General features: G+C 42.9%; 1 protein-coding gene across 3 annotated transcripts in view; it reads right to left on the reverse strand.

Moving 5' to 3' along the window:
• Positions 1 to 6,508: 6,508 nt before the first annotated feature.
• The window catches only part of mast2 (microtubule associated serine/threonine kinase 2), a 541,117-nt gene continuing 525,237 nt past the window's right edge, over positions 6,509 to 22,388 (reverse strand). For all 3 annotated transcript variants that reach the window (XM_041207758.1, XM_041207757.1, XM_041207759.1), the window contains 3 exons: positions 20,655 to 20,791; positions 19,556 to 19,743; positions 6,509 to 10,220 (listed from right to left, as the gene is read on the reverse strand). In XM_041207758.1, the coding sequence (XP_041063692.1) occupies positions 8,026 to 10,220; positions 19,556 to 19,743; positions 20,655 to 20,791 (2,520 nt within the window). In that variant the 3' untranslated portion in view covers positions 6,509 to 8,025. The remainder of the gene's footprint in view (positions 10,221 to 19,555; positions 19,744 to 20,654; positions 20,792 to 22,388) is intronic.

Raw genomic sequence — 22,388 nt, forward strand, 5'->3', positions numbered from 1 at the left:
GAACACCTGCGGTCTGTCCGCAAGAATGACCCAAACCTCCCTGTCGCTTGCCATTTTAACACTCCACCCTGCTCTCTTGCCCACATGTCTGTCCTTGGCCTGCTGCATTATTCCAGTGAAGCCCAACGCAAACTGGAGGAACAACACCTCATCTTCCGACTAGGCACATTACAGCCTTCCGGACTGAATATTGAATTCAACAACTTTAGGTCTTCAGCTCCCTCCACTATCCCCACCCCCTTTCTGTTTCTTCCCCCTTCCTTTTGTTTTTTTTTCCAATAATTTATATAGATTTTTCTTTTCCCACCTATTTCCATTATTTTTAAATCGTTTATGCCCCCCCACCCCCACTAGAGCTGTACCTTGAGTGCCCTACCATCCATTCTTAATTAGCACATTCGTTTAGATAATATCACCAACTTCAACACCTGTTTTCTTTTGTTCCTTTGTCTGTGACATCTTTTGATGATCTGCTCCTATCACTGCTTGCTTGTCCCTACAACACCCCCCCCTCCACTTCTCTCCCCACCTCCCCCCCCCACCCCCCCACCCACCTTAAACCAGCTTATATTTCACCCCTCTCATTGTAAAGAAAAATCAGTTCTGTTGAAGGGTCATGAGGACTCGAAACATCAACTCTTTTCTTCTCCGCCGATGCTGCCAGACCTGCTGCGTTTTTCCAGGTAATTCTGTTTCTGTAAGGGAATTGTACAACTGTATAACACCTAGCACCCCAAATGCACCTAGAACACATCCAAAGATGGACTCGGGGTGAAATTGTAAAAGATCATCATGAGAATAATCATCACTCTGATGAGAAATAAGGCACCAATGCACCTAGAAGTTAAGAACATCAAACTGATAAGTCAATATCTCCGGAAGGTTATAGCATTATGAGATCTTGGAGGGTTAATGAGCCACCTATATGCTATATGGACTCTTAACTCCCAACTGAAGAGCAGAGATCTATTTTCTGTGTCAATAGCTTTTGTAACCACCCTGTGTATGTATTTTTACTCAATGTATGAAATTCTATCTTGGGAAAAAAAGGGAATGTTGTGTTATCACTTAAAGAGAATATGTAGCTTCCAACCTGATAGTCGCCCAACCTCGGACGGCCCGCTTCTATCTCCTACCCAAAATCCACAAACAGAACTGCCCCAGTAGACCGATCATCTCAGCTTGCTCCTGCCCCACAGAACTCATTTCTCGTTATCTTGACTCCCTTCTCTCTCCCCTTGTCCAGTCCCTTCCCACCTACATCCGTGATTTCTCTGACACTTTACGTCACATCAACAATTTCCAGTTCCCTGGCCTCAACTGCTTCCTCTTCACCATGGACGTCCAATCCCTCTACACCTCCATCCCCACCAGGATGGTCTGAGGGCCCTTAGCTTCTTCTTCGAACAGAGGCCCGAACAATCCCCATCCACCACTACTCTCCTCCTTCTGGCTGAACTTGTTCTCACGCTGAACAATTTCTCCTTCAACTCCTCTCACTTCCTCCAAATAAAAGGTGTGGCTATGGGTACCCGCATGGGCCCCAGCTATGCCTGTCTCTTTATGGGGTATGTGGAACATACCTTGTTGCAGTCCTACTCCGGCCCCCTTCCACAACTCTTTCTCCGGTACATCGATGATTACTTCGGTGCCGCTTCATGCTCTCGTCGGGACTTGGAAAAATGTATTAATTTTGCTTCCAATCTCCACCCCTCCATCATTTTCACGTGGTCCATCTCTGACACTTCCCTTCCCTTCCTTGACCTCTCTGTCTCAATCTCTGGTGATAGACTGTCCACCAATATCCATTACAAGCCTACCGACTCCCACAGCTATCTCGACTACAGCTCCTCACACCCCACTTCCTGTAAGGACTCCATCCCATTCTCTCAGTTCCTTCGCCTCCGTCGCATCTGTTCCGATGATGCTACCTTCAAAAACAGTTCCTCTGACATGTCCTCCTTCTTCCTTAACCGAGGTTTTCCACCCACGGTCGTTGACAGGGCCCTCAACCGTGTCCGGCCCATCTCCCAAGCATCCGCCCTCACGCCTTCTCCTCCCTCCCAGAAACATGATAGGGTCCCCCTTGTCCTCACTTATCACCCCACCAGACTCCGCATTCAAAGGATCATCCTCCGCCATTTCCGCCAACTCCAGCATGATGCCACCACCAAACACATCTTCTCTTCACCCCCCTTATCGGCATTCCGTAGGGATCGCTCCCTCCGGGACACCCTGGTCCACTCCTCCATCACCCCCTACTCCTCAACCCCCTCCTATGGCACCACCCCATGCCCACGCAAAAGATGCAACACCTGCCCCTTCACTTCCTCTCTCCTCACCGTCCAAGGACCCAAACACTCCTTTCAAGTGAAGCAGCATTTCACTTGCATTTCCCCCAACTTAGTCTACTGCATTCGTTGCTCCCAATGTGGTCTCCTCTACATTGGAGAGACCAAACGTAAACTGGGCGACCGCTTTGCAGAACACCTGCGGTCTGTCCGCAAGAATGACCCAAACCTCCCTGTCGCTTGCCATTTTAACACTCCACCCTGCTCTCTTGCCCACATGTCTGTCCTTGGCTTGCTGCATTGTTCCAGTGAAGCCCAACGCAAACTGGAGGAACAACACCTCATCTTCCGACTAGGGACTTTACAGCCTTCCGGACTGAATATTGAATTCAACAACTTTAGGTCGTGAGCTCCCTCCCCCATCCCCACCCCCTTTCTGTTTCCCCCTTCCTTTTTTTTCCAATAAATTATAAAGATTTTCCTTTTCCCACCTATTTCCATTATATAAAAAAAACCCCACTAGAGCTATACCTTGAGTGCCCTACCATCCATTCTTACTTAGCACATTCGTTTAGATAATATCACCAACTTTAACTTTAACACCTATGTGTTCTATTGTACTATTGTCGTTGACATCTTTTGATGATCTGCTTCTATCACTGCTTGTTTGTCCCTACAACCACACCTCCCCCCACCTCTCTCTCTCTCTATCTCTCCGCCCCCCACACACACACCTTAAACCAGCTTATATTTCAACTCTTTCTTGGAATTCGAACTCAAGTTCTGTCGAAGGGTCATGAGGACTCGAAACGTCAACTCTTTTCTTCTCCGCCGATGCTGCCAGACCTGCTGAGTTTTTCCAGGTAATTCTGTTTTTGTTATGTAAGTGATGTATGGATGAGGATGTAAAGCAGCTGGTTAGTAGTAGTATAAGTGCAGCTACAGCCATTAGTAATGTTGGTTGCTGAATCTCTAGAGCAGACCTGCCTGATGGGCTAGTCTTCAAATAAATCGAATAGTTTACCAATCCTGTGTGCACGATTTTTGAGGTTGTGTAAAGGATCCAAGAAACACAACACTGGGTATCTTTTATCATTTTGGAATTACAAGAGTTGCACAAACGTACCAACACAGGACTTAATAAAAAGCCTGCGTTTAACAGTGTCTTTCTCAGTAAAGATTGACTATGATGCACTTCCTCTACTAGAAGGATTCCTCTAGACAGATTTGTGTTTCTATCCTCCATCCCAGTTTTGAGGAACACTTCAAGCGAGCATTAGAGTGTTGATTAAAAATGTCTCTTGGCAAGGTTAACTTTCCGGCACAAAAATAAAACTACCTGGAAAAACTCAGCAGGTCTGACAGCATCTGCGGAGAGGAACATAGTTAACGTTTCGAGTCTGTATGACAGAATTAAAGAAAAATAGTATAGAGGTGAAATATAAGCTGGTTTAAGAGGGGGGAGGGGGGGGGACAAGTAGAGCTGGATATAGGGCCAGTGATAGGTGGAGATAGCCAAAAGATGTCATAGACAAAAAGACAAAGAGGTGTTGAAGGTGGTGATATCAGCTAAGGAATGTGCTAATAGGTGATATTAAGGGTAGAAAGCAGGACAAGCAAGGTACAGATAGCCCTAGTGGGATGGGGTGGGGTGGGGGGGAAGGGATCGAAATAGGCTAAAAGGTAGAGATAAAACAATGGATGGAAATACATTTAAAAATAATGGAAATAGGTGGGAAAAGAAAATTCTATATAAATTATTGGAAAAAAGGGGGATCAGAAAGGGGGTGGGGATGGAGGAGAGAGTTCATGATCTAAAATTGTTGAACTCAATAATCAGCCCGGAAGGCTGTAAAGTGCCTAGTCGGTAGATGAGGTGCTGTTCCTCTAGTTTGCGTTGAGCTGGAACATTGCAGCAGCCCAAGGACAGACATGTGGGCCTGAGAGCAGGGTGGAGTGTTCAAATGGCAAGCAACAGGGAGGTCTGGTCATGCTTGCGGACAGACCGAAGGTGTTCCGCAAAGCGGTCACCCAGTCTGCATTTGGTCTCTCCAATGTAGAGGAAACTGCATTGGGAGCAGCAAATGCAGTAGACTAAATTGAGGGAAGTGCAAGTGAAATGCTGCTTCACTTGAAAGGAGTGTTTGGGTCCTTGGACGGTGAGGAGAGGGGAAGGGGCAGGTGTTGCACCTTCTGCGGTTGCGTGGGATGGTGCCGTGGGAGGGGGTTGAGGTGGAGGGGGTGATGGTGGAGGAGTGGACCAGGGTGTCCTGGGGGGAACAATCTCTGCAGAATGCCACTGGTGGGTGGTGGGGGGGGGGTTTGTGTGTGTGTGCGCGCGTGTGTGTGTGTGTGTGTGTGTGTGTGAAGGGAAGATGTGTTTGGTGGTGGCATCATACTGGAGTTGGCGGAAATGGTGGAGGATGATCCTTTGATGGAGAGAGAGGGGACTTAATTTTAGAAGCTGTGCTCAGTGAGGGAAAACAAATGTACTTTTGATGACTGGGGTAGTTTGAGGTTATGAATTTTGGTATTACTTTGCACCAGAAACAATCAATTAATTCATTAATGATCATGTCAACAGAAAGGCAGCACTTAAGTTTCAATTTAAACTTGAATTCACCAAAACATTAAAGATTTTCAAGAAATACTCCTCCGTAGCAATTGAGAGATACTTATGCTCATCTTCACCTTAAAAAAAGCCCTGATCTGTAGCAATGACTCTTAGAAACCACAAAATGGAGTAATTTTGTTTTTGGTCAGGGTTCAAGCACATGTAGAGAAACACATCGCAATGTTTAAGAGGCTTCAAAACAGATGACCAAGAAATCAACGTTTGTAAAAATTTCTGTTTGTGCTAGAGTACTTACTGTCTCCCTATAGGAATACAAGCCATTTACTCAGCCAGACTGCTTATCACTATAGAGAATCTAGTAAGCTTCCGCTGCTTATTTTGTCTGAACCAGTGGAGTGATGTTGGCCCACAAAACAACCAGCCAAAAGTGCCTTCTCATGTAGCACCACGTTACTGCTGCTATTTCAATACAAAACTCAGTTGTGCAAAGAACCACAGTAGCTCTGTCACAAGCAGCTATTTTAACTTCACTTAACTCATTGCAAAGGTCATTGAGAACATTGTGCGCAATTCTGAGAACTCGGCCTTCAAAATGATGTCAAAGATCTGGAGAGAGATCAAAGAAGAGGTTACAGCAGTAAGGCACTAAATTGTAGGAAAAATGCAGAGAATTAAATTTGTTTTCATTATCCGTACAGCTTTCTGTTGTGCAATGACGTTTTAATAATTTTATATGCCCAAAGTCAGCAAAAATAAATTGGATAACTAAATAGTTAAGAAGGGTATGTACAAAGGTAATGAGTTATATCTCCAGATGAACAGTTTTCTAAAAGAGTAATTCTCTGCTGTGCTGAGACCATAAAAATGTCAACAATGACATCAAACTGGTTAGGATTGAGTGAAGTAAGCTGCAATATCAGACAAGTACTATGGAGTTTTGCAAAATTATTTTAGGAGGTTTTAGAAAAGGTTCACATTATTTGTACTTCTCAGAGATTTCACTTATGGCCAGTCAACATCCTCAGGGGCTTTAGAAGAGTTAATCATGGGTAGTCCCACTGTATGTGGTCTTTTAAGTAACTGAGTGTCCTTTTCATCTATGCTTACGTAGCATAACAAAGGTCTGGACTTGAAAGTCATTTGTTGCATCCTCAGTGCTCTCAGACATTTCTGAGAAGTGATAAGCTGCTATATAATGGAACCTTATGTAAAAATATAACATTAGATAGAACAGTATATTTCAATTAACTTAAATTTAATTTAATGAATGCATCTAACTTGTTAAGAAGTAGCTTTAATGCTAATAAACATGGTAAAATCAGAGCTTTGGCTTATACCACATTTATATACAATTTAGATAGGTCTTAAATTATGTAAATTAATTTCTTAGCAGCCTCATCGACAAAGAGCAAATTTAAACACGATTAGTTTGTAAATTATAAGTATTATATTTTAGGACTGACATAATTGTAGGCATGCATCCCTAATCATTATCATCTGGATAAAGAACACTGGCATACAGTGAAAATGGCTGTTGTGAAGTGCTGTCTGTGGTCATATGAGGGATTAAAACATTGCGGGAACAAGCACATATCTTCATGCCAAATTAGCAAATATTAAAAAAACACACAAAAAAGCAGTATTTTCTTTTCACGGCAGTAAACACACCCCCTTTATTTCAAGTATTTTTCCTCATTAACTTTGAGTGAAAACATTATAGCAGAAAGAAATCAGTCAGATGCACTGTGAGCAAAAGCACAGGCTCCACAGTACTGTAATGTCCATAGAACCTTTTTCTTTTTTTTCCTTTTTTTTCTTTTTTATTTTAAAAGATTAAACACAGCAACTAAAATCCAGTCGGCATTAACCAATAACTGTCTAACTTACTCAGATCAACCAACTGACATTTAGCAAAATGTAGCTGCTAATAAAAACAAAGCAAATTTACGATTGTTAGGCTAGCAGAAGCTCAGAGATTTATTAGTGCAATACATCATAAACATAACATGATTTGTGGCAGGGGAAGATGAAGCAGGGGAAAGGGAAGGTGGCTGGGGAGGGGGGGGATAAACACCAAATTAAAACTTTCACATCAGCTGAAAACTAAGACAAAAGTTGTTACATTGTTGTAATGGGAGTTTTTTTTTAAAAAGTGAAGCAAGCTGCCATAAAAATTATGGAACTTGTGGATATTATTCAACATACGTAATTTGAAATGTGGAAGGAAGTTCAGTATATTTGAAGGGATGGGGTTGAAGCCAACATGCAGTAATAATGCAGCACAACAAACCCTACTGCACCACAGTTCATGGTGACATTCTGCACTGATTAAATAAGTACGAAAATGTATTTTTTTTAAATGCTTCTCACTTTTTTTTGTGAAAGTACTTCCATTACACATTCACTACATCTCTCCATGACAACAAAATATCTATGTGGCACAAACCCAGAAAGACATCCAAGACTGTCGTATGTATATTTACAATAAATAAGATACATTTCTCAGATACATTAATACAAAAAGAAAAATTACAGTACACTGTCAAATGCTCTGCAGGAATGTATTACTTTGCATAGTGACAAGTTACATTACAGAGCTAAGGGTTCAGGCAACACCATGACAACAAAGAATCCAGTAAATAATTTGTTGGCAAACCTGGGTTGCACATATACAGATGTCAATGCAGATTATAGACATTTTAAAAATGGGAGTCACTTAAATTTGAAAATGTAGAAAATAGAGATGATATGTAAGCTAAATGTCTTGTACTCACTCGTGCATTATGGCATTTCTCATAGAATCACAGTGTACACAGGAATTATCATCCACTTTGCTATCTTCAAAAAGATCATTGGTCCAACTTGAAATCGAAATTGGTGTTAGCAATAGAGTGGAAAAATAATACCAGCTACCCTGTTTAAAATATCAACTCACTTCCAAACAAAAATAAAATTGTAGCACATTGGCAGCACAGGACTTGTCCCCAAAATTGAATATAGTGTTAAGAAAATGCTAAACTATTCGTACACATCTCATTGAGTTTTTTTTGCAATAGTGTATGGATACAAAGTCAAACATGCAGCTTTAAATAACCTCCAAAAAAAGGTTTTTATAGTTAGATGCTGATGACTTATTTTCCTACAATTGGGAATTATCAACTATGTTTTTTTGAAATTATCACATGCAAGTTTGTGAGATAGCTGCAAGTTCTGTCCTTTCTTATGGTCTCCTGGCTCTTTATTTTTCACAAGACAGCTTCTGGACTGATCTTTCCCACACTTTTCCACACAGGTTTGGTGTTGTTCTCTTGGGGATGAAATTCTTGTAGTATCTTGCACTGCGTTTTGCTCAGATAAAACCCCTATGACTGGTTCATGCTTTAACAATGATCCACAAACTACGGCGTGATCTTCGAATTGCAATTTTGCACTTGCAGGCATTGATGAGGATGTTGTGATATTTGACACTGTAGCAGGCCCAAATGTGGTAAAATGTGGCGCTTCTTTATCATTCCTGGCTACCAAATCATGTGAACCTAATTCTTTCCTCCTCTCAGTCTCTGTTATCCCAGGGATAGCCAACTTCACTGGACCCAATACATTTTTGGCAACAGTAGCTAAATGGGAAACAAAAGGTGTTTTAGCAAAGCTAGCTGGAGAGCATTTTGAGCCAACTGCACTTTCCATATTTAGTAAAGATTGACTTTTAGTGTCCAGCTCTTCACTTTCCTTTAATATTCGCTCAATTTGGTTTAATCTTCCTTCCATTTCCTCTGCAATGGAATGTTTAAGATGCTTGACATTTGAATGAAAATGTTTTGCACCAATTCCAAATGAATCTTTTTGCTTACTCACAGATCGCCCTTTAGCCTCATCATTTAGTCTGCACTCAGTTCTAATGTTCTCCTTCTTAGGATCATCAATTCTCTGGGACTGTTCTGGGAGATGAGGAGGTACTGATTTGAAAAGCAGATGCTCAAAAGTACTGGAAGAACATGCAGCAAGTTGATCGGCTGCTTCTGGTAGTTTCCGATGTACATCCTCTGTAGGTTTTCTATGCACCATCTGATTAAGAGGAGAGCTACTCTTGTCAATACCAGTTTCCAACAAAGCTGTTTGAGTGTCTTGATGTATTTTGAATGCTGCTGTCTTGCTGAGCTCTTGGTTTGATGTTCCCTCTGGGGTTTTTTGCATTGAGAGAGTTTTGTGGGAGTCATTATCCTTAGTGGTAACACAATCTATAAGAGGCTGTCTTATTTCAACAGTTTTGAGATCTCTGGGATCTGTTTTATTTGGGCCACTCTTCTGAATGCCTGAGGCAGCATGTTCTATTACAGCCTTTCCCCCAGGTGCTTTGTTGATTGAACAATCTTCTGCTTGATATTGTTCTATTTTATGTGGTACTGTACTGCCCAATATTGCCCTCCGAATGTTGAGCTCTGAAAGTACAGTTAAGTTTCTTTCTTTAGACTCAGATAAGAACACAGAGTTGAGGTCATCTTCTGAAGAATGCCTACTTTCAGGTTTATGTGAATTATAACCAGTTTCAAGTACAGCTGAAACATCAGTTTGGGCATAAGCCTGATGCAACTTCCTTCCTTCCTGGCTATCTTCCGAACCCTCATCACTTTCATCTTCAGAGATATCCACCTCATGAATGGCATCTTGTTTTTGTAGAGCTTCTCTCCTTTCTGCTCTATCGTGTCTTATTGCTACTAGTTTGTCATTTAGCTTTCCCTTATTAATTCCTTCTGATGATTCTTGCCTGCCAATCTTTCTGGCAGCAGGTTGCTTTAGTGTTCCCTTTTCTGCAGGGCCACGTTTGCTGCCTTGTGACTCATTAGCAGATTCCTGTAAACTCTGTAGACTGGGGTCTCTCTGCAGCATTTCTTTCTTAAATTCTGAGTGCGATATATCCAGGCTGTGCTTTCGGGAAGATGACAGCTTCTTTTCAGACGAGAGAGTGGCAGCTAATTTTTCAGCAGACTGAACCCTCTTTAGCAATGGCGATCTTGGAGGTTCTGCACTTTTGGGCCTGGAGATCTGCCTGACCAACGGTGGAGAAGAGTGCAGTTTAACCGGAAATGATTGTGCTGCACTGGAACTGGACAGAGAATGTGAAGGCAGGGGAGATGGGGAGCGCTGAGGGGATGTTGGCTGTGGGGTGGGTGATGGAGTGCGAGCAAGAGGAGAGAGGGGGATGTTCCCTGCAGACTTGCGTCTGGGTGATCTATACTGTCGTTGAAGCTTAGGAGCCAATCCTTGGAGAGAGCTTGGACGGATGTGACCAGAACTGGCTGGAGAATTGGGCACACTGGAGCTGGGAGAACTGCTCTGTGAAGAATTACCGCCAACTAGAAGGAAAGAGATCAAAATATGGGATTATCACTAAACAAAAAGAAACTTAAAAATTATATACCACTGATATTTATTTGAGATGAAAACTACTAAAAACAACTTTAGTAGAACTTACATTAACAAAATACAACTGCAAAGTTAGTTACTTGTCTTCAAGACTATGTTGGCTGCAATAATTTTGCACAGGAAATACCAGTGGGATATAATAAAATTTTTTATACATCTAGTAATCACATTTTTTATCTATTACAAACAGAGATCATATACATTGTTACTTTCTTTTTACATTTCAAATTACAGATATAGGAGGCCTTTATTTCGTCTTTGTTATTCATACCCTACCATATTCCTAAACCAATTACTATTGGGGGTGGGGAATATGTAAGAGACAGTAAATGTGTTACTTATGTCATTGCTTTTAACACACTTAAAACAACTGGCCACAATTTATTCAATAATATATAACTGCACAAAGGCTAGTTCTTCAAAATTAGGAAGCTCTTAGATAAACATTTCGCCCTATGGTCAACTACAACGACAAACAACAATGTTGGATTCAAACCTATAGCTGGAAAGCAAGTGTAGGTGACCTTGAATTGCTGGTGAGACAACAGTTTTAACACTTCCATCCTATTTTCCCTGCCTTTGTCCTTGCTTAAACCTTGTTGAATCTCTAATTTTTTTCCAGTTCTGATGAAAGGTTATCGACCTGAAATGTTCACTTCGTTTCTCTCTACACAAATGCGGTTACTTAGCATTTTCCACTTTTATTTTGTTTGAGCACAGTTCTCATTTGGATAATGCAAAATCAAACAAGTTACTAGCAAAGAAAGGCTTAAAAAATCAAATACCTTCTCCAGTTTAACTTATAGTGTTATAAAGAAAACGTAATTGCTTTAAATGAACATAACCATAGTCAGTTGAAAAGACAATAGAGTAAGTTTGATTTTAGTTGAGATTCTTTTCTTTCAGCAAACTGCACAGGTTTTTCCAGTTTTAGTGACGTGGGATGACCTTGGAGCTTTTTTGTCCTATCGTATGATTTGTCAATTGCCTAACAATGTCTTAACAAAAGCCTTTAAATGACTTCAGGCTACATGAACCTAATGACTTCCTTAAAAATACACATGTGCAAACTAATTCTGCTCATTTCAAAGTTTAACACGAACGAAGCACGATGACATTTAATGTACTATTTAACTGAGTTTATCTGCCTTAACTGCATGCTAGTTTTAGTTTGGCATCGGCAGTTATTAAACTCTAGCACAAGAACATGAAAATAGGGCTGAGGCATTTACTTTATCCACCTGATGTAATTTAATTAAAGACCTGATCTGATCATTTTTAACAAATTGGTTTATATTGATCTTTCAGTTGAGTCAGACAAAATTACCTTTCAAATGGTTAATCAGTCATCTATTAAAAAAATGGATGACCAATAGTAGAACAAAAGCATAAAGAATTTTAATTATGTTTAGCTGGCACTTTCTTTAGCCTCTATTGCATTCTCTGGTTGGTTGCAAATACATTGCTGTCTCACTTTGCATATTCCCTCTGTTATTTTAAAATCTTACACCACCATTTTCTAATCTATCATCATCTTCTCAATGAAAAGAATTCTTTACGAGGTCTTCATAGCTCAATAATCCCACCTACAACCAGGCTGGTCCATCATTTCCACTGACCTTGCACTTAATAAAGTTTTCGGTACCCAGAATGGTAATCCATTTGTGGTGTCATTAAAGAAAGGGCTTGCATTTTCTCACATTTCTTTAGGATGGCCCATAATGCTCTACATCTAACAAATTTTCAACTGCAGACATTGTTGATAAGCAGGCAAACATGGCAGACAATTTGCACAAAACATACAATAAATGAATTGATAACTAGATATTCTGTTTTTGCTGGTATTGTTTGATGGAGAAATATTAGGGATGACACTGATAGAACTCCCCAGTTTTCCAAATATTGCCATTTGGGCTTTTATGTCCAACTGAGCTGACAGATGGGGGCCAAAGTTCAACATCTCAACAGAAGGATGGCATCTGCACAGTTGTGTTAGCTAGATTGTGCTCAAATCTGCAGTCTGTCTCAAAGTAGTACCAATCAAGACATGCTGACAGCCAATTAAAGACAATTGCTGGTTGACAACTGGGAGTTTACAAGAAATGATGCTTCTCAGGCTATGGGTTCACTGACAGGCTACAAGCTGGGCTGGAAGAAAAGGGTCAGTACTCCATATATTGAGAGTGGGAGAAGAGTTGAAATACTAAAAGCATGAGGGTAGGCCAGGCTAGTTTTCTGAAACTTCCTCTAACTAAAAGCCACTGTAGCCTGCCTCTTCCATATTGACAGAGCTTGGCCTTTCCAGTGCTGCTAAGCAATGTTGCAGACCCCCGGAACCTCCCCTCCCAGAATTACGGTAGCCCTATACCATTCCCTCAATGTCTCTAGCTTCCCCTTTTTATGATTTGTTCTCTGGTTGTGAGCAATTCTAGCTTGGCTGAACTTATTGCCCATTATTAGTTGCCCTAAAAAGATGGTGATTGTCGATACTCCCACGATGGTGTTAGGTAGGCATTCCCAGGATATGTACGCAGCAATAATGAAAGAACTGTGATATATATTTATGTCAGGAAGGTGCATGACTAGATGGAAACTTGGAGGTGATGGTGTTCCCATGATGTTGTTGATTTTATTCTTGCTGGAAGAGGTTATGGGGAGAAAAAGATGCCATCAATTTCTGCTGATCATTCTGTTGACCGAAAGCATGATTTCAGCACCCCGATTGTCCTTCTCACCACTTAGTTTGTGCACATATGTACATGAATGTGTCTTTCCTGGGTTTCACTGTTAGTTCTGTGGTATGGGATCATCAGAGCTTTAGCCCTTGTCGCCTAATGTCTTTCTGGATCCTTGATGTAATTCACTGAGGGCATCTTATAAGTCTGAGTGCCTGAGGATGAAAGCATCACAAGCACTTCACCAGTAATCTGCAATGACATTTAGGATCCACAACTGAGCATCACAAGGATCATCACATTTAATGAATGAAATGCCTTCCTGTTTATACACAAAACAGGTGTATCATTCTGTGCCTTCAATGGGATATGAGCTCCCATTGACAGCCCCAAGCACCTTGAGGAAGCTAGTGATCCTTTGGAAAGTAATTGACCCTTCCTTTGCTGAACTGGAGGTAGGACTAAGTTGATGAACTCATAAGCCCTATGGAGCATGACACCTGTAACCTGTTAATGAATGCAGGCCCCCACAGCGCTCTGGGTGGTGTTGCACATGTCTGGTACCTGACTGAAGTGATTGCATACATAAAATTTGAATGCGGTGGTTACTTTCATGGCCTCTGACAGGCAATCTGGGACCTAGAATGTGACTGAAGATCCTCTTTTACCATATTAAATGTAGTCACTTGACCTTTTACTGAAGCATAGTCTCCTCACATATAAATTCTCTGACATCATTTTGAAAGACAGCTTCACTCTACACCCAGTCTGGGGTTTTTCCTCGTCAGCCAACAGGCACAGTGCCTAACTCCTCTTTGTTGATCCCTGACCGTATTTCCATTATGTATAAAGTGTCCGACATTGGGACTGAGTGAAAAAGGCATTTTTCTTCTTCTCAGGCTTTGCCTTTAAGCAGTTCCAGTACGTTTGAAAAAAAATCTGAAAGCATCATATAGATGTGAACAAAATTTGAAAATGTCGAATAAGTGTAAAATAAAATTGTAAAAATCTGTTAACTGGGTCTCACATCCATTTTGGGCAGGTTTCTTTATATAAAAATCTTCTGGTAAATATGCATGAATGGCACACAGACTCCTTGCGCTTCCTCACAAAAGCTGTAAAGTTTACTGATGATTTTAATCCATAACAGGTGGATAATTATCCCAAGTTCATGCCACTATATTGAGCTCCATTTTAATTTCATCATTGGAGACTTCAACAGTGCACCAGGTGGAGGACTGAAGAATCACTGACAGCTACTCTTGGGGCAGGATTTTGAGGTTGTCGGGTGGGCACGGCGGGCGAGCCTGGGAAATGGTCGGGCGCCCGCAATCGGACCCTGACCGTGATTTCATGCTCCCGGGCCAATTAAGGCCCGCCCAGCGTGAAACACAGTTCTGCACTGGCCGGGGAGGGCTAAGCACGGGCGGAGGGCTGTCAGCTGTCAGGTCCAATGGCGACCCGGTGGCCGGTATAAAAGCGGCCCAGGCAGCCCTGGAAGGCTGTCACAGAAGGACATCTCCTGTACTTTCGCTATGGATTCAAGCGAGGCTGGACACGGCAGGTGGGAGGGCAGGTCGGGTGGGCACTTGGCCCCCCACTTTTCTGATGAGTGCCTCACCATCCTCCTGGAGGAGGTGGCTGCCAGGAGGGACACCCTTGTCCCCAGGGATAGGAAGAGGAGGAGGAGGGCACCATACCTCACCAAGAGGGTATGGAAGGAGGCTGCAGCAATGGTGAGCAGCCATGATGTGGTACAGCACACCTGGTCCAGTGCCAGAAGCGCTTCAATGACCTGCAAGATGACCTCAGGAAGGGTGAGCACCGTGTTGGCATGGGTCAGTGTGCAGAAGTGTTAAGGTGTGGCCATCTCCCTGTAGACCTCGGGGGTGCTAGAGTCTGAGTGCCAACTGCCAATGACGCCAGAGCTGACCAAGGGGGTGAGCCTCGGCTGCTTGGACTTAGTGCCTTGCGGCTTGAGGCCCATGACTTGGATGTATCCTGCCAGGTGCTCCTCAGCTGGGGTTGGCCAGGCTGCAGTGGCATTGCGGGCAGAGAGTGGACTAATCAATGCTCCTCCGTTGTTTCAGGAGAAGACAGCCCACAACAATTTTGAAAGGTCGTGGACTGGCGGAGGCTCTGCTAGCCTCCTAATCCCTTCCAGATATGAGCAAGATGCCCTGGAGCTTGGGAGCTGGCACGTGCCCTGTGCAACCAAGCATGGAGAGGTGGGGGTGCCAGACAAAGGTAAGAGTGCAGTGCACAGAGGTGAGACTTTCGGTTTGTGCAACCATTCTAGCGTAGTCTCTTCACTGATGAGAGCCTCGAACCTGGAGTTCCCATTGATCACTGAAAGACGAGGGCACCATGATGCAGGTCTCTATGGTCTCATCAGGGTGCCTAGCATGCACAGTGGCAGTGTGATGACTTTAACAAATGACATGTCCCTGTTCTCCCTTTTAGGTTCACCAGCAGGCATGTGCAATGTGCATCCTGAAGGGCCTCCCCGACACTGGAGGACCACTGAGCTTCTGTTGCACCTACATCACACCCGCTCTCTAAAGCAGGCACCAGCGCCTCGGTGGGCATTAGATCGGCAGCTAGTATCTCGATGCACATTGGTGACGGTACTTCACACTCTCTTGAGGTGTAGGCGGGCGTAGAGAGTGCCCAGGGCATCAGCAGTCAGAGGACTGCTGGGAACTAGAACGATGCTCAGTCGAAGGCTGATGATGAGCCTCTGGAGTCGTCCATTAGGCGGCAGATGCTGGATGTCCAGCAAGTTGTGCGGGAGGATCTGGCAGAGATCCATGAGGGTCTGCATGCCCTGCTCTCCATGATGGAGGAGTCCATGCGGACCATCAGCACTGCATTGACCGTCATGGCCGAGTGCACCGACTCCCCCATGGAGAGGCAGCTCCAGGGACAGAATCAGGGGTTCCTGGGGTTGCGCTCAGACCTACAAGCCCTCACACAGGCACTGACCTCAGGTGGTCAGTGTCTGTGTAGTAGATGGATGAGGCAGGCACTCAGTATCCCAGCTAGGTGCCCGTCCATCAGTGGTGCACAGGGAGGTCCAGAGCGACCTCACGTTGGTGCATGAGTTGCCTGTTGTCTCTGCGGGCTCCTCTCAGGGCGCTCTGGATGATGGTAGCAGCTCCTCCACGCCTCTGCCAGTGACAGTGGCATCTAATGAGGCTGTGGTGACTGGAGAGATGCCAGCCATGGCATTGACCACTCTCTCCCGGGCAGAACCAGCACAGGCTTCATTGGCCAGAGGACAACCACCAAGGTCATCAAGGCCAACAAGACAGCACAGTCAGCAGGCTGTCTCCAATGCCAGTGCCAAGCCCGGAGTGGGGGGTGGGGTGGGCTGAGTGGGACTAGCACCTAGGCATAGCACTTGCAAACATAAGTTAAAGGCACCATGAGCACAAGAGGGACAGGTCACAGGTGATTTTATGGTCATGTTTACTTTACGTATACTGGTCTGGGGTTGAACTGTCAGAATGAGATAAATTGCGTTTTTGTTGTCATGGCCTGGGTATGCTTCACCTTTTTATTTCATTGTTGTGGGGAGCATCAGTATGTAATGCTGGATACAGGTGGTTCTGAACTTTATTGCACAAGCACTGAGTGTCCTTTGTGTTCAAATGAAAGGGTCCTTTCAGACATCTGGGATGGAGGTGGCAGCCCTGGCATACAATTGAAGCTGATCTTCGGTAGCCTAGCTGAAGAAGTGTCGGATCAAGGCGACTACTAACAATGACACCTGCTCTGGGGTATATTGTAGTGCTACCCCTGAACGGTCCAGGCATCAGAAGCGCATCTTGAGAAGACTTATGGTTCTCTCTGCTACCGGTCTTGTGGAGGCATGACTCGTATTGTAATGCTTCTCTGCCTCCGTTCTTGGGTGGCAGAGAGGCGTCATGAGCCACCTCTTCAACAGATAGCCCTTGTCACCAAGCAGCCATCTATCCAGTCGGCTGGAGCACTGAATAGCCTCGGCACCTGGGAGTGTCTCAAGATGTAAGCGTCATGGGATCTGCCAGGGTACTTGCACAGACTGTCAGAATCTGCATCCTGTGGTCACACACTATCTGCACATTCATGGATGGAATCCCTTCTTGTTGACGAAGGCTGACCCACTGGTGCCTTGATGGCCAAGTGTGCAATCTATTGCACCCTGGACGTCGGGAAACGCAGTGATCGCTGCAAAACCTCTGGCTCGCTCAGCCTGGCTGGCCTCGTTTACACAGTAAAAAAAAAAGGTCAGTACCCACATGAACAGAGCTTCTGTCACCCGCTTGACGCAAATGTAGACAGCTGATTGGGAGACTTCACACAGATCCCCCACTGACCCCTGGAAAGAGCCAGAGACATAGAAGTTGAGGGCTACTGTGACCTTCAGAGCCACTGCCACCTTCAGGGCCACTGCCATAGGATGTCTACCCACACAGTTAGACCTGATCTCAGGCCCAATCATCTGACAAATGGAGGTCACGGTCTCCCTTGAGAGGCAGGACCTCCTTTAGCATTGCTCCTGAGATATATTAAGGAAGCTGTATTGCCGCCTGTAAATCCTGGCAGCAGGATAGTGGCATCTTCTGCGGCTCCTTCCGCCTTGGACTTCCTGCTGGCCCTGTGCCCCTTGTGCCTGTGCTGATTCCCCCACAGATCCCTTCCCTGGAAGTTGTGTTGGGACACCCGGCCTCCTCTCCCTTCTGCTCCTCTCTTCCTCAGAGGAGGAGTTGCCTCCAGCGAAGACCACGAGCCCATTACAAGGGTAACAGAAGGCTGTCTGATACCTGGAAAGGTCCACAAGGTCTGACTCCTCTGGGAGCCTTGCAGACACCAATAAGTCCTGAAATGAAGCCTGGAAATGCTAGGAATGAAGCCCCAGAGATGAGGCTGCCAAGTACCAATAAGCAACCAGCAACTATCTCCGAAACTCCTCACTACTGACACTGGCAATGCTGCTGATGCTTTTTAACCTAACTGTGGATGAGGTATTTGAAAATGTCGGCTGGCTGCCTGCCCGTTTTGCCCACGCGACGAATGCAAAATCACACGAGCAAGGAAAAATCGCCGTCAATTGGACTGTTAAGGGCTTTAAGTGGCCTCTTAATTAATGACAGGCGTGGCCCTGATACCCGTGCGTGCATGCCTGCCGACCGAAATATCGCGCGAGTGCGCAATGACATTGGGCGCTCACCCGACGTCGTCACGTGCAATTTTATGCCTGATCGGGTCGGGCACGCGCCCACCCACGGGACGTAAAATTCTGCCCCTGGACTTCTGCAATTAAATGTGCATGTGTTACCAGAATTACTGTTAATTTCAGAGTAATGATGGCAAACGCTGACAGTTTCGCGCTCATTACAACTGCAAAATCTGTGCCAATATCCAGTCCACAGAATCCAAACTATAAATTAGAATATGTAATTCAACATACTTCATATATGGAGAAAACAAAATAGGGGCAAATAAAAGTGAGATTAAGATGGAGAGTTAAAACAGATGGAACAAAAAGTAAAAAAGTTATTTAAAAAAAATTTCAAACAACAGTCAAGATCTGAAGGAGTGAGACTTCACATTTCTAAGCAAAAATTTTCAGTGTAAGAGAGGTTGGCAGTAATTAAGACTTACCACTCCATTAAAGATGCACTTACACTGGAATGGACAAACACTAATTTTTTCTGGCAAGTTTTGTGTATATCCACCACTAAGTACTGTAACTTGAGTGCTGATAATCTCACCATTATTTTTAACCACAAAATCTGGGCCAATATTTTACTTTTGATAGCAGGTTTATAAATCATTGATTAAGATGTACGAAACAAAGACATAAGAGCTTTGGCTGATTGCCTAGATTGCTAATTGTCTTAATATTGTAAATTGCCATTTTTGTTCAAAAAAGGTATTCTATTGCTGTAAATTATATGACTTAAAATCAAGATAATGAAGACCTAATGAGAATAGCTTATTTAAATGGTAATTCAGAAGCACTAAAGGTTTTAACAGGCCACTAATGTAAATCACAGCAGTCTAGTACAGTGTATAGCACCATAATACTGTATCCTGAAACCATTTTTAAATATAATTTGCAGCGGTTATAATCTTATTTTTTTCCTGTAGATTAACTGTTGAATACTCGAATTTTAAATATAGCATTGAAAACAATATGTGAGCTCTAAAACAATTTGCTCTGAAGCTGCCTAGAAAATTGCTGTGTAATTACAGTGTGAGAGCAGTGATGTGCCGTTTTTTCCAAGGAGACACAAGTATAGCTTTTATCTCTGAGCAGAAATACACCATTTTAAAAATAGTTTACTTTATATCTACAGTGGTAACACAAATGGGCAATGCATGGTGTTTATGCCAGTTTTTGCACTCCAGTAAGGTCAAATGAGTTTTGGAAGAAATGTTGGCACAGCTTATCATCGTGGGATCAGTGTAATTTCTGCGTCAGTACAATCCAAGAATTTAAGGGCATTCATTTTAGGTCAAGCTGTGGAATTTTCTATAGAAATAATTTCTGATCAGTGTTTAGCATTCCCACAATATGGCTATGTAGAGATGATGCTTACCTGAGTGTACAGAATCCAGCGTGGATCTATAGCTCTGGGTTGGTGAGCGAGGGGAAAGGTTATGCGTTGGCGAACCTGGCACACTTTCTCCAGATGAAAGCGATCGATTCAGGGAGGACAAACTCCGACTCGTATGTAGCAATGTTGCTTGTTTTGTAACCTTTCGGAAGAGTGAGCTTCTTTTCTTGCTGCAAATTGTAGAGTTAGCAAAATGAGCGTAATAGAATTAAAAGTCTAACCTGTGATTAGAAAAGTTAAGTGTAAATAGACGTTTATAGCAAGCAAAATAAAACAAAAGACGGATTCAGAGAAATTTATATCCCTGTCCTTTTGGTACTGAGCAATGTCAGATATCATTCAGTGGTACAGTGTGCAACTGGCAAATCTGCACACAAGCTTTCCACATATGGCACTCTGAACTGTCCATGAAAAGGATGACAAGAGCTGGTCAGGGAGACCAAGTCATACATATAAAATAATGGATGCCTTGCATTGATTTTGGTCATTGTAATTAGGCGGTTTAGGTGACATCAGAAACTAGAAAATTTAGCAGCAGGCAGAGATAAGATTTGCTGTCATGAAATGTCATGAAAGCACAAGAATATTATCCAGTTTTTATCCAATTGCAATGGTAGCAGAAAGTTCTTGCCACCAAATTTAGAGAAGTAAAATAATGCATTACTATATTTTATTTTGTGTTATTTTTAATGTGCAATCTTATGCAATCTTACTTCTACTTGATATTGCTTAACCATCAAATAGGAATGATTACAGCAAAGACAGGAGCTGTGCGTTCACCAGAGGGGCTTTCTGCTCAATTGCTTACTGACTCTCAACAGCAGCAAAATGCAAAGCAAATGGGCAATTATTATTGTCTTTCAAAATTCAATAATTATGTATAAGCTAAGTCCTAATAAAAAGGAAAGTGTCTGTTCAACAAAAAACAGTACTAGTAACTCATCAATAATTATTAAATGACTTATTACTTCAAATTTTTTAAAGCCCTAAGGCTCATTTCAACAATAATAGAGCTAAAAATGCAGAGTTAAATGGGCAAAACTGCTAGTGATGTCATTCAGTAATCTCTGCTGAAAAGTACCTTTCTTGGCCATCTTTTGTTTTACCCTTCTTATTCCTCCTTGCCATCTTTGACTTGTGTGTAGATCTCCGAGCTGGCCCAATTTTGATTGAAGTGTTTTCAAAAGGAGTTGTCGAAATTGAAACCTTGTTTCCACTCTATGAATACATATTAATTGTACAAGAAAAAAGTATTTTTAAATTCCTGTATGAAATACATTCAACAAATATTCAGATAACTTTAAGGTACAGTTAAGGGAATGGTATTAGCATTGCTGAATCCCCCACCATCAAAATTTGGGGGTCACCATTGACCAGAAATTTAACTGGACCAGGCACAGCAATGCAGTGACTACAAGAGCAGGTCAAAGACTGTATTCTGCAGCGTGTAACTCACCTCCTGACTTTCCATCATTTACAAGGCACAAGTCAGAGGGCAAAAGAATACTCTCCATTTGCCCAGATGACTACAGCTTCAGCAATACTCAAGAAGCCTGACATCACCCAGGATAAAACACCACACTTGAGTGGCACCTTATCTACCACCGTAAACATTTATTCCTTCCAGCACTGCAGCAACTCACCAAGGCTCCTTCAATAGCACATTCCAAACTACAACCTTTACCAAGCAGGAGAATAAAGGCAGCAGGTGCATGGAAATACCACCACCTAAAAGTTTATCTCCAAGTCATACACCATCCTAACTTGGAAATATATGACTGCTCCTTAATCATCATTAGATCAAAATACTGGAACTCCCTAACTACTCACAGGTTGGGTTTCCCTATACCAGACAAACTGCAGAAATTCCTGAAGGTAGCTCACTATGATCTTCTCAAGGGCAATAAATACTGGCTTTGCCATCCCACGAACGAATAAACAAAAAAAACTTTGTAATGTGCTTTCTTGTCACAGTACTATCTTACAACTTCTGCTGTGCCATGGCATTGACATGTCTTACCTACATCTATACATTGTTTTTCCGTTTGTTCATGTTGTGAATGCGCTGGCAAGGCCAGCATTTGTTGCCCATCCCCACTTGCCCTTGAGAACATAAGAACATTAGAAATAGGAGGAGCAGACCATACAATATCTCAGGTGATCATGGCTGATCTTTGGCTTCAACTCCACTTCCCACCCAATCACCATATACCTTGATTCCCTGAGATCCCAAAAAACTGTCTACATTAAATATATTAAATGATGGAGCCTCAACAGCACCCTGGCTTTCAGTAAAGAAGTTTCTCCTCATCTCAGTCCTAACTGATTGGCCTCTTATCCTGAGAATGTGTCCCCCGTGTTCTAGATTTCCCAGCTAGGGGAAACAACCTCTCAGTGTCTACCCTGTCAAGCTCCTTCAGATTCCTGTATGTTTTAATGAGATCACCTCTCACTCTTCTAAATACCAGTCTATACCCAAGTTACTCAACCTCTCATCATTGGAAAACCCTCTGAGCACAGGGACCAATCCAGTGAACCTTCGCTGTACTGCCTCCAATATCCTTCCTTAAATATAGAGATCAAAATTAGACACAGTATACCAGGAATGGTCTCACCAAAGCCCTGTACAATTGTAGCAAGAATTCCTTATTCTTGTACTCTAATTTCTTAGGAATAAAGGTCAACATGCCGTTTGCCTTCCTAATTGGATGCCGTACTTGCATGCTAACTTTGTGTTCCTTGTATGAGCACACCCTAATCCCTCTGAACATTAACATTTAAAAGTTCCACACCTTTTAAAACATATTCTGTTTTT

This window comes from Carcharodon carcharias, chromosome 16 (assembly GCF_017639515.1).
Source record: "Carcharodon carcharias isolate sCarCar2 chromosome 16, sCarCar2.pri, whole genome shotgun sequence".
NCBI classification, from domain to species: Eukaryota; Metazoa; Chordata; class Chondrichthyes; order Lamniformes; family Lamnidae; genus Carcharodon; species Carcharodon carcharias.